Source organism: Paroedura picta, chromosome 6 (genome assembly GCF_049243985.1).
Source record: "Paroedura picta isolate Pp20150507F chromosome 6, Ppicta_v3.0, whole genome shotgun sequence".
Lineage (NCBI taxonomy): Eukaryota > Metazoa > Chordata > Lepidosauria > Squamata > Gekkonidae > Paroedura > Paroedura picta.
Window position 1 is genome coordinate 22,402,478 of NC_135374.1, and position 12,878 is coordinate 22,415,355.

Here is a 12,878-nt window from a genome sequence, read left to right on the forward strand (position 1 = left end):
CCCGGCCCGGGGGTTGGGGACCACTGGGCTAGAGGAAGGCTTCAAACTTCCCTGAGTGGAATGGGAGGATACAGGCCACTTAAAACTTCACAGGAGAGCAACCTTACCTCCCAGCTGACTATGGACACCTGCCAGCGTGCAATCTTGTCTATGCTCTCGAGCCTTCGTTTGCGCTCATTGATCAAGCAGGCTACATTCTTCATGGCCTCATAGGCTGCCTTTACATCATTGTAGTCACTGCAAAAGGAAGGTGCGGGTAGCTCATATTCAATTATCTGTTCAGAAACTGCTTGTGGATTTCCTACAGGCATTTGGTTAGCCACTGGTTTGTGGCATGATTCAGCAAGGCAGTGCTTATTGAGTGGGCACAGAAAATTAAAATAATGCCATAGTGCAACAACATCCTTTTATTTCCTTCTTTCCCCAGCCGCAGTTAAGGCTTGGTTTGGCATGAAACCTTAACCATGCTAAAAGCAATTCTTGTTTATCTAAGACAGGGGTAGTCAACCTGCGGCCCTCCAGATGTCCATGGACTACAATTCCCAGGAGACCTTGCCAGCATTCGCTGGCGAATGCTGGCAAGGGCTCCTGGGAATTGTAGTCCATGGACATCTGGAGGGCCGCAGTTTGACTACCTCTGATCTAAGATCATAAACCAGAGTGTGAAATTGACTAACAGTAAATCATGGTAGAGTTTGGTGTCAGCACAAACCTTTGCTACTGTCCCTTCGGAGGAAATTCACAATGAGAGAGGAGGAGTGAAGAGAAAGAATGTGCAATCACATGGCCCAATCCCAGGCTCTGAGCTATATTTAAGGGATCGGTCACAATATAGCTACCCAATAACATGGGTTTGAACTGTAGCACGATTTTCAATTAATAAAATTTAGATCAAAGAACCATGAATAGGAGCTCTGCTTGAAGAACAGATCTTTCCTTTCTCCCTGTTTTCTGTAGTTCCCTGAATAATTTCAAAAAATTGCTCTTGATAGGGTGACTCTTAGGATCTGCACAGCATGTAACATAGGGAGGATGCATCCAACATGGGGAGTTGGAAATCGTAGACTTTGCACTGCCTGAGCAGAAGTAGCTCATGTAAGGATATCTTTGGATCCGATTCAGTTAATATCATAGATCTGGTATGAGCTATAGATCACAAGAACACAAGAAGCTCACTGACAAATTGCGGTAATAAAACGCATCACACTACTGGAGGCTATTACACCCTATCCTACCTATGCTTGCTTTTTATACATGGGAGAAGGAATTTAATGAGCCATCACAAGACACATGAAACACCTAAGCATAATGGCTCATTTTTTAAAAATTAAGAGGCACGAGGAGAGGGCAAGGATGAGAGAGGAGCCTGTTTCTGCAGCTGCTAATCTGGGATCTTCATGTCAAGCCAAGACAACTGCCCCAACAGCAGTCCTTTTGTGTACAGAGAGTCCAGCTGAATAGCTCAGATAAAGGGAAATCCTTGGCCGCTTTTCAGAACAAACCTAAAACAGCTCTTTCATGGTTGTCTCTGAGACAGGAATGAATACAGAAGAAAGATGGAGATGAGGGGGGGAAAGCAGGCAAAGAAGCAGCCCCTTTCCCCAAGTTAGCTGAACCATGAGAAGTGCTTGGGGGTGTGGGGATCTGAAAAGCATTTAATAATCTGAAAAGAAGTGGATGGTATCAGCACTATAACATCCTGAGTCAGTTAATCATTAGCCAGAACTTATGGTTGGGCTTTGATTAGGACACTGTTTTATCTCTTGATTAAAGTAGACTTTCCCTGAATGACAATTCCCGGAGCTGTATTTAGATCCTTTTGAATGAGCTGGTCTGTACAAGTTGCTTGCTTACTATACAGTCACTCCTGGTCTGAACTAGCTCACAGACAGAAGCCACAGTCTTAACATTTCTCTTGCTGGACTTTATTCATTCAGAAAGGATGCTGTCTGGAAAGACTAAGTAGGTCTTGCTGACATATTAGATTTTTTTTTCTCTTGTAGAAAGATTTTGAGGAGGGAAATTTTTTTTGAAGAAACAATATCCGTATGGGCTCACAACATCCTACAACAGGCCCTCAGCTGATGTGCTCATCTGGTTTCAATTTGTCACACAACAACAATGCACAAGGATGAAAATAAAAAGGTAAAGGTATCCCCTGTGCAAGCACCGAATCATGTCTGACCCTTGGGGTGACGCCCTCTAGCGTTTTCATGGCAGACTCAATACGGGGTGGTTTGCCAGTGCCTTCCCCAGTCATTACTGTTTACCCCCCAGCAAGCTGGGTACTCATTTTACCAACCTTGGAAGGATGGAAGGCTGAGTCAAACTTGAGCTGGCTGCTGGGATTGAACTCCCAGCCTCATGGGCAGAGCTTTCAGACTGCATGTCTGCTGCCTTATCACTCTGCGCCACAAGAGGCTCTAAGGATGGAAATACTCCAAGTCAAATGCCATCATTGCCTGTGGGCCAGAAGATAACCACACTGGCCTTCTTTCCAATCTCACTGCCAATTTACACATGTACTAGTACTTGTGAGGACAGAACAAATAGGCTGAAGCAATTTTGGATTAATTACACAGTGTACTGTTGTGAGCTTATCGACCAACCTGACCAAAATAAACAAAAACCAGAAAGAGAGAGAGAAGGGGTATTTTGCTAGTTCTACCTGTGCTCCTGTGTGGTGTATTTAAGCAATTCTGCAAGCTGTAAAGGGTATTTACAGATTTTCTGCACAGGCGTGAGAAGAAAACCATCGATAGCAATATCAATCATTTGCTGAAGCAGGCGGCAAGCCTCGAAGAAGTGGCGGTATTTGCTCTGTTTCATCAGATTGGAGAGCTCCATGCAGGCCCCGGGATGATTGTTGCAGTATTCCGAGTAGATTGCAAAGCCGTCTTGCTAAAAGGAAACAACAAAAATGTTACATTAAATACCTATATGCATTTTTTTTAAATGCCAAACAAGAGCTTTAAAAGGGTGCTCCCTGTCTTTCACCATCACCCTTTTACATTTTTGACACAGCCTCGTCTAACTATCACCTTCCATGAGGTAAAAGCAGGTAGAGTCAATATAATTGGAAACAGGGTCTTATGTCTGGCCACTGCGCCTTCTCCGAGAGGAAATTCCACCCCAGATCACTCCATCACCACACAGTGCAGAGATAAGCAGATGGAAAAAAGACTGACATTGCTGGCAACGCACTTGGGGGTGGGACATGAAATGTCTGTCATGTGCGGGGAGTCACAGCCCTTTTGTGGGTCTCAAAATGTGTGAATATACACAACATTAAACCATACAGTTGGTACCCAGGAATTTGCAATAAGAAATATTCCAGACAAGCATATTAAACAGCAAACACCTCTAGAACTGAAAGCAAGCATAAAGGTTCCCCCATGGATACTGAACACAGACTGGTCAGCTTTTTCTCTTCCTTTGAGATGCACGGGACTAAAGTCATATGGGGAAATGGGTTATGATATACACAGACAGCAACCGGTAGTAATGCTGGCAATCATAACCATACCAAAAAGTGCTGCTGAAAGCATTCACGTACCACCACTCCTTGTGGCGCAGAGTTTGTAAGGCAGCCAACATGCTGTCTAAAGCTCTGACCATGAGGTTGAGAGTTCAACCCCAGCAGCCGGCTCAAGGTTGACTCAGCCTTCCATCCTTCCGAGGTCGGTAAAATGAGTACCCAGCTTGCTGGGGGGTAAATGGTAATGACTGGGGAAGGCACTGGCAAACCACCCTGCATTGAGTCTGCCATGAAAACGCTAGAGGGCGTCACCCCAAGGGTCAGACATGACTCGGTGCTTACACAGGGGATACCTTTATCTTTACCACCACTTCACCCAAAATTTTCCCCAATGCAATCCTAACGAACTTTGGGATAGTTTGTATGGGGAGTGGAGAGAAAAGCCATGAGAATGACCCCCCAAAACTGAAGGTTTAACTGAATTAAATACGTAAATGGATCAAAACCTGTTTATATGAGGGTTATGGTTAGGGTATAAAAGATTATACTAACAGTTCATTCTGCAGAATTATTGCCCTGTAGCTGCCCTTACTCAAAAAAGCAAAGTTCATGCAAACAAAATGGAGTTAACTAGCTTACATGCTGAAGAAAGCAGGATCCTATTTCACTCAGGTGGGGTTCTTCTTTGTTGTACTGCTTCTCTAGATCTTTCAAGAACTTTCTTTGGAATTTGTAAATATCTTCAATGTTTCCAAAAATGGTGATGAGTTGGGCTGCGGTGAACATTCCTGTGTGTTTGCGACACTGTCGAATGTACCCCTAAGAAATGACACAGCAGGACTCTTAACATTTGTCAGAGCGGGAAAGAAATTCTGCTTTCAATAATGTCACTGCTCTGCTATGCAATATATCAAAGTTCAGTGTTAAGTACCCTTTGCAAAGGTACAAATCAAATATATTATTTCAAAATTGTCCACATCTAATTGCTGCTCTCAAGGAATTCCAATAAAAATACATTTGAAAACCTTGTCCACAGTTAACATAAATGTGCTGACTGCATCTTGTTCTTCTGACCTATCCAGTGTTCTAAAAAAGGAAATTACCCTCCTTCCTACCTTCTTGTCAACAACTGCATTTATTACCCTAACAAAATCTACTTCTCTTGAACATATTTGTTTAACCTCTACTCCACAGCACCCCCAATGGTAGAAGGAGTTACTGCAGGACAGTGTTGCAAATTTGCCACCCAGATGCTTAAGTCAAGCCCTGAACAAATTACCCATTTGTGCATTTACTAACTTGCCTGGACAGGGAGAATGGACCTTGCCCCCACCTCCACACAATTACTGAACTGTCTGCTTAGTGTGAACATGTGGAGAAAGTGCCTGCATGCATGTTCCTTCCCCGTGATCATCAATATAAGGAAAGCAGCATTTCGCCTATGCATTTGCACTGTGGAGATGATTCAGGACTGCACAGAGGCAGGGTCAGAAAACTTGTGGCCACTGTTATTATTCTTATTAGTATTATTATTATTAACAACAACAACATTTACTCCTCTGAAGACTCAAGGTGGGTAACATAAAAATCTAAATTCCCTAACCTGTAAAACTCCCAAGGTACCAACATGGCCAGGTCCCTCCTACCTCCCACAGTCATCTAACAAGGGGTACGCTAAAGGTTGTATAGCAGAGCCTGAGGGGGGGCCCATCGCTCTTGCTGGCCTGGCCTCAATTACAGACCTGGCGGAAGACCTGGCCTCTATTTGCAGGCCTTGCGGGACTTTGACTGACTCCAGTTTTCAAGCTATCTTGTTCTCTGCGCAGTTAGTTAACATGCAAAGAGATCATCAGTGCAGGGCTTTCAGTGAATGGGTGACATCAGTACGACAGCAGTGGATAGCAAAGGTCTGTGACAGCTCAATATTGTCCTACGGATACATCATTGCTTAATAGTTTCTCACTTCCTTTGCAACCATATTCATGGGGTGTAATAAACATACAGACTGGCCCAGTCTAGCCTGATCTCATCAGACTCAGAAGCTAGTTACAGTAAGCCTTGAGAGACCATGAAAGAAGTTGAGGGTAGGAATGTGCACACACAAAAAAATCCAGTTTTTAATTTAATTCAGGTTAATTTAGCCCAAATCGATTTGACCTGATTATACTGACCCAGTTATCTGGGTGATTCAAGGTTACTTGATTCACCCAAACAACTGGCTCAGTACAGTGATTTGGTTTGGGCAATTCAGGGTTACCTCAGTTAATTCAACTCCATTATAACCTATGGAGCCATTAAAGTCTATGGGAAATTTAGCCTGGCGGTACTGGGGTGGGGTGGAGTACCGTGTACAGTTCTGGATGCTGTGAAGGATGTGGGCAAAATTGAGAGGGTTCAGAGGAGAGCAATGGGAATGATCTGGGACCTGGGGACCAAGCCCTATGAGGAAAGGCTGATGGACTTGGGAATGTTCAGCCTGGAGAAGAGGAGACTGAGAGGAGACATGTTTGCTTTCTTTATTTGAAAGGTTGTCAGATGAGGGCAGGGAGTGGTTCCTGTGGGCAGCAAATGATAGGATTTGCAATAATGGGTTTAAAATACATGTAGAATGGTATCAGTTAGATATCATGGGGCAAAATTTCACAGTCAGAGTAGTTCAGCAAATGGAGTTGACTGCCTAAGGAGGTGGTGAGCTCCCCCTCACTGGTAGTCTTCAAGCAGCGGCTGGACAGATACTTATCAAGGATGCGGCTGATGCTGCATTGGGCAGGGGGTTGGACTAGACGGCCTGTATGGCCCTTTCCAACTCTCTGATTCTAGCCTGGGCTGTCCAGGTCAGCGAGCAAACCTTCTTATCTCATTTTCTACCTCAGGAAATGCAGCTATGCTATATGCAGCTTCACCAGTTCTCTCTACTTGGTTTTAAGAGAAATTCAAGATTTGTTTCCCTTCACAAAACTAGTAATTTCCTCCTTGCTTTCAGAATTCTATTGCCTTGCAACTTACCTCACAGATATCTTTGAGATGCTTGATATAGATTCGCTCTGTATTCATTATCTCCTGAATAACATTTGTCCTCATCTGATCCATGTTTTCAGCTATTTTTTGGCGCTGCTTCCCGGGATCTGCGTTTTGCTCCTCATCCTGAAAGCTGCCACAGTTCTCAGCAAGTTCTTCCTGATTGACTCGCAGCTGGATCCAACACAGAGGAAAAAACAACTAAGTGGAAGAAGCATCACTTCATTGCAAGCACCAGTAATCACTGGGCCATGTACACATAAAATGTTTTGTTTTTAAAAAATGCTAATTAGAGCCCATGTAACACTTTTAAATCCAAAAGAGTAATTGATCAGAGCCTTCAATCAGCGAATGAGGACTTTTCTGTTTTGTCTGGCATTCCCTCACTTAGTCTCACTGACCCTTTGTCCCATTAATGTATTTATTTACTCGAGTTGTTCTTTTTGTTTCTTTTTTATATATTTAGATGTGTTTTTAATCTTGCTTTGATATTTTTATTGTTCACTGCCTTGAGTAGAAAGGTAGCTTAAGATGTTTTAAATAACATATACATTCTGTACATTTAAAACTTTCAAAGTGGAAACAAATACAATATAAGATAATGGTAAAATAAAATCAGTTGTGAAACATCAGTGGAATCGCTGACTAGCAAAGGCAACATTCACAAAAACCTTGAGAGAATAAATTTACGGTGACCTGGCACATGAAAACCTGATATGTGCCAGACAAATGTCTTTGTAGATAATATTTCACACACAACCAACCTTTTAAGATGAAAGGCCTATGAGGATTCGTTCAAAGGACGAGTAGGTTCACATGTTATGGTCTAGATCAGGGGTGGCCAATGGTTGCTCTCCAGATGTCCATGGACTAAAATTACCATGAGTCCCTGTCAGCAACCATGCTGGCAGGGGCTCATGGTAATTGTAGCTCATGAACATCTGGAGAGCCATCGTTTGGCCATCCCTGGTCTAGATCTGAAGAACTACACAGTCCAATGGACATCTGGAATTTTGCTTCTCAGACACAAGGCCCATGTTGCTTGGGGAGCCCACTTTGAAAGAAGTAGTAAATGCCACTGGACATGATCAAATCCTGGAGTGTATTTGAAGCAGACCTTTGGAGCCCAGCATCTGGCTATAATTACACAAATTGAAGCCCACCCATATCCTAACCACTCCATCAAGCACAGACTGAAGTCTCAGGAGATTTTCTTCAACTTAAAACATTCTTCCTCTAATGGAAGAGCTACTCACATCGGAAGAAGGTTCCTTCTGTTGGACTGACCTTCCTCATACTAAGGTAGGAAAACATCCAGTGAGTTCTAGCTGTGATCAACCTTGGAAACAATCTACAAAAATCACTAACTGACTAAACAAACAAAAAAAGTGTAAGCTTTGTGCTATTCATATGTGCCTATGTCGCTATAGGCAAGTATAGGCATGCCCTAAATGAAATCAAGAATCCACTATCATAAAACACCCTCCTCATCTACCTAGAGGAGACTTCTATACATCGCAAGCAAGAAGGTGAGTGACTACCTACAAACCTGCTGAGTTCAGCATTGTGCCGTTTCCCAGGAAATGGTTCTTAACAGGGCTCCCTAATTCCACATCGCTATGTAAATCCTAAGTGGAAAGGTTCTCATGCAATTAACCATTCTGAGATCCCTTTTAAAGCTACTCTTAAAGACTCTTTTATGCACCAGAGTCATCTTGAAAGCAGATGGGCTTAGACTCATTTTGTTCAATGTAAGAACTGATATGGTTTTAAATCACTGCTGCTTTCTTCAAAAAAGTGAGACCAACTTGAAATGGACCAGATGAAGTACGTGATCTAAAAGAGTACTGTCCAATTAATATCAACTTAGCTTCTATAGGAAAACCTTTTAACCTTTATACAGATCTTATGGTAAGCTTTTAGAGCACTCAATTATTTATGCATCAAGTAAAAAAATAGCCCCAAGAAGCAGCCGTCTGGATGGTCAAGCAGCCTGGATGTTCAGCTGGTGTACAGAAAAGCAGTGCAGTCCCTTTTGAAAAATTAAGGGACTCGAGGTAAGACTTTGCATTATGCAGCATCCAGACAACTCTTTGCTTTGTAAATGGAGCACAGTGTACAAAGTGGTAGGCCAGAGTCTGCTACCATGTAGTTTCTTGGAAATAGATTTGCTAATGAGAATTGAGAGGTGTTAATGAACAGTTGTCAATGGCAAAAATTGGGCAATGTAGATTTTACAGTCTTTGTTCAGGAAGAGCAATAACACTCTGAAACTACTGACTCATTACTCTCTTTTTGTGCCATACTTGTCTATTTCCCTTTTTTCTCACAGAAAGAAAAGCACAATACGACCTCAAAATCCACAAAGCCAAACAACGCCTAATTCTGTGCTTGTTTATTTGGAAGCCAACCTTGTTAAATTCACTTGTCCTGAGCCCTAAAGCAGAATGCAAAGTATTACAGATTTTCTGTCTTAAGGAATGTGCTATCCAGCAATGCAACCCACAGAATTATAGGAACAACAATTTTAAGAGGAAAGGGTAGCAAAGGGTTCACCTTTTAACTGACCAGCTAGGACTAGCTAGATTTGAATTTCTCTATGATACTGGACAAGCTGATTTCTCATGAGTTAATCAAATGTATTCAGAGCAGGGTTGCCCACAGGCCTGGAGAAAAATATCTTTCCTTTTAACAGAGGGGTCACCTGTGGAAATGGACAGCTGAAGAAGCCTTGCAGGACATCAAGGTAAATAACAGTCTGGTAAATACCATCCCACTAAACCTCTATTAAAGGAGATTATTCCCCCCACCCCCTCCAGGCTATTGGTATCTAATCCAGAGGCGGGCCTTGTCCTTATTTGGTACTTGGTCTAATCATGTTATAGTGCAAGAACATATAACAAACAATGTTTTTTAAATAATGCAAACAAAAATATCAATACAAGGTAATATTTTCATTTCACTTCCACATGCATGCTCCCCCCCCCCCCCCAGTGATGAATATCTAACCACAGTGGGAGCCAAGAGTTTCTGTATGGGCTGATAAAGAAAATTCTATACATGGATTTCCCATTCCACTTTTTAATGGATTTGTTGCCCACCACAAAAATCCTTGGTTGTTCTGGAAATCATAACAAGAAATAAGAAAGGAAGGGAAGGAGGGCCAGCTATAACAGAAGCTTGGTTCCTTTTGAGGGTACTTACATCTATGCACTTTGCACTGAAAGAACTACTGTGTGCCTGAGAATGCAAGGAATGGAGAAGCAGGACATTCAGGACAGTGATAATTCTAACAGGCTTAATCTGTTTTAGTTTAAAATGGAAACTCATGGAGTGATAAATGTATCACTGCAACTGTGGAAGTGAAATAAAGTACTGTTCAGCTTTGAGCAATGTACCAGCCACCCAAGGCCACATTATTGCGTAAAAGGCACAGAGATCTGGCATGACTCACCCTGACAAAGCTTGCTGGAAACCAGGCTTCCTTGTCTTCACTTCTTCCCCACCACCAGTCCTTGTTGGAAGCTTCAAGGACTTGGATGACCTCCCCAGCTTTGAAGGCTAGCTCCTGATCGTCCATGGTCACGTGATCCCAGAGTGCCTCCGCATAGACCATGCTCCCATCACTGATCAGCTGAAACGAAAACATTTGGTGAAGGGCAAGGGCTCCGCAAGGACTGCCAAAAACTGACGCGCAAAGCAGCCCATGTGCAGAGGTGATGCAGGTGCAGCAAGAGAAATACAGAGCCTCTTCCCTTGCTTCGTGATGTCACTCAAGGAAACAGTCTGCTTGTGCACAGTAATAAATGAACTAAATAAAATAATTTTACTTTCCCAACAATGATGAAAGAGGGACCTCCGGACCCCATGGCTCTGGTCCATTTTCTATAAAACTTAAATAGAGGATGGCCTTGTTAACCGGAAAGATTCCTGCAGAAGCTCTCTTCGTGTTACCTCATTAATAGCTAGCTGTTCCCCTCCAGGCTGCAAGTATCTGGGGCTGGCTCGGCAGAGTTCCTCATAGCTGTAATCTTCCTCGCTACCATTGTCATCCACTAAGGCAGAAGATTCAGTGCCGCCATCTGCAGTGCCTGGCATAAAAGTGAAATATAGAGGGATTAATTAGATATAGTCAGAGTTTGCCTACTTATCCGTAGCAACCATTTCGGCCAACTTGTTATCTGAAAAACAACCAAAATTACATTATTTTTTTAAAGAAAAAACCCCACTCCGAAAATGCAGGGAGCCCCGATTCTCAGCTTCTAGGATCATGAGAGATTTGAACCATTTTGGACTGTACTACTTCACACCTACTGGAGGGGGATACACAATATTTTTGAATGCTCCTCCACACAGAAAAGCTCCTTGTTTGTAATAAAAATGGGCCCTGCAATCCTAAGCAGAGTCAATGGAGTGCAACTCTATTTCTCACAGACTAGTTAATAAGGCCCTTTTAAATAGGGGCACCAAGGACCTTGGAATGACTTCTCAAGGGAGGCCTACTTGGCTCAATCACTGCTTCTTCTCATAAAGTGAAAATGTGACAGTAAGACCGTTTATGCACTGGGACCTTCACTGCTCCAGCTTGTGTGCAGGAGCACAAATCGGGGGCGGATGAGGCACACCAGGCCAAATGCTCCCCCCTGTGGGTGCAGGAAGAGGTGAGGCAACCTGCCAAGACTAATACTCCAGCCTGCAGCCCAGCATGAAACCTCCAGTGCATAAACGGTCTAAGAGAAGAAATAGAAACTGAATAACAATCAAATATACTGTTAATTAAAGACTCAGCTACTGTGATTTTTCTTCAGCAATTATTTCCTTTCATTATTGCTTTTAATCTAGTTTTGTTTATATTATGCATTATTTTGTGTCCTTTCCCACATAGGTGCTCGCTGAGGTCTTATAAAAAAGGCAAGATGTGAAATTTGAACAGATAATGCTGTTTTTTATACCCTACTTTTTACTACCCAAAGGAGTCTCAATGCCACTTGCAGTAGCCTTCCCTTCCTCTCCCCACAATGGACACCCTGTGAGGTAGGTGAGGCTGAGACAGCTCTGAGAGAACTGTGACTGGCCCAAGGTCACTCAGCTGACTATATGTGGAGGAGTGAGGAATCAAACATGGTACTCTGGATTAGAGGCTGCAGCTCTTAACCACTACACCAGGCAGAAATGTCTTACACGGAGAGCATATGCACCCCACCGCCATCTTTGATTAGGTGAAGTCCAGAATTCTATTTGCTTTGTCTGCTGCCTCAGTTTGTACAATCTGTTCATTTAAACTCCTCTGCCAGGCATTTGGTTGAGGTCAACCAGAACCATTACCTTCTTCTGGGCCCCCAAGCCTCCCTCCCATGGAAATAATCGCCTGAACCGTCCAGCCACCAGACCATCAGTATGCTGCAGTAGTTACTGTTCACTTCTGTTCCTTTGTTCTATTATATTTCTGTTTATTGACATCTACTGTTTATTATTACTGTTATTTATATCCACAGGTTCTCTGCATTATTCATGTTCCATTAAGTTTTATGTAAACCGCCCTGAGGGCAGTATATAAATAAATAAATAAACAAACAAATAAATAAATAAATAATATTTTGGGGGGAATGCCTTTGCATGCTACATCTCTCAAAGCAGCTTATAAATTCCATTCAAAAATATTATACACACACACACACACATTTAGCTGGATATTGTATAATATCATAATATGAATAGATCAACTCTCTGATTAGATTGAGAATTATTTTACTCGTTAGCGTGCTGGCAGGCTCACCCTCTTTCCATCATGCATACCGACCTATAAAAGGAAACTCTTCCTTTTGCTGCCTCTGCACCATCTTACACAATCATCTACGGTTCAAACTCTTCGCTTTTTTATTATCAGCTTTTGTGAGCTTATTTTCTATCTCATGAATAATGAGTTTACGATATCCAAAAGAGATGTGCATATGTAAAAAAAAGACTGCAATTTAAATATCACAAAATGTTCGAACCAGGAAACAAAAAACCAAAAAAACCCTGAAATATAACCTACAAGTAAAACTACCTAAGTTGTTATATGCACAGATAGCTGCAATGAAAACTCAAAAGTGTTGATCGTCAATTAGTTAGCCTTTGCTTTGACTCTGCAGAATAAAATGAGTAAAGAATACCTTCCAATACAAGAATGAAACCATTTACAGCGGAAATTAACCTGGAGAGGAAGGCTAAGCTACCTCCTTTTTGCCAAGGCAGAAAAAGTCCAGGTCTTCACTCTCATCAATAACACCTGGAGAACGGACAGAACCGAAACACAAAAGCGGTGCTCTACATTAAGGAGGGATGAAAAGGCAAAGGCACGCCCCCATTAACGCTCCTAAATCATAAACTGTTACATCCT

The 12,878-nt window shown here is 42.4% G+C and overlaps 2 protein-coding genes across 15 annotated transcripts in view; one reads left to right on the forward strand and one right to left on the reverse strand.

The window, feature by feature from the left end:
- Positions 1-7,119, forward strand: part of LOC143839553 (uncharacterized) — a 35,216-nt gene extending 28,097 nt beyond the window's left edge. For all 3 annotated transcript variants that reach the window (XM_077341726.1, XM_077341730.1, XM_077341732.1), the window contains one exon: positions 6,577-7,119. The gene's annotated coding sequence lies outside the window, so the exon portion shown is untranslated. The remainder of the gene's footprint in view (positions 1-6,576) is intronic.
- SPATA13 (spermatogenesis associated 13) overlaps positions 1-12,878 on the reverse strand; it is a 159,993-nt gene that overhangs the window by 11,808 nt on the left and 135,307 nt on the right. For all 12 annotated transcript variants that reach the window (XM_077341714.1, XM_077341704.1, XM_077341708.1 and 9 more), the window contains 6 exons: positions 10,451-10,587; positions 9,951-10,130; positions 6,485-6,670; positions 4,118-4,297; positions 2,669-2,901; positions 108-237 (listed from right to left, as the gene is read on the reverse strand). In XM_077341714.1, coding sequence (XP_077197829.1) covers positions 108-237; positions 2,669-2,901; positions 4,118-4,297; positions 6,485-6,670; positions 9,951-10,130; positions 10,451-10,587 — 1,046 coding nt within the window. The remainder of the gene's footprint in view (positions 1-107; positions 238-2,668; positions 2,902-4,117; positions 4,298-6,484; positions 6,671-9,950; positions 10,131-10,450; positions 10,588-12,878) is intronic.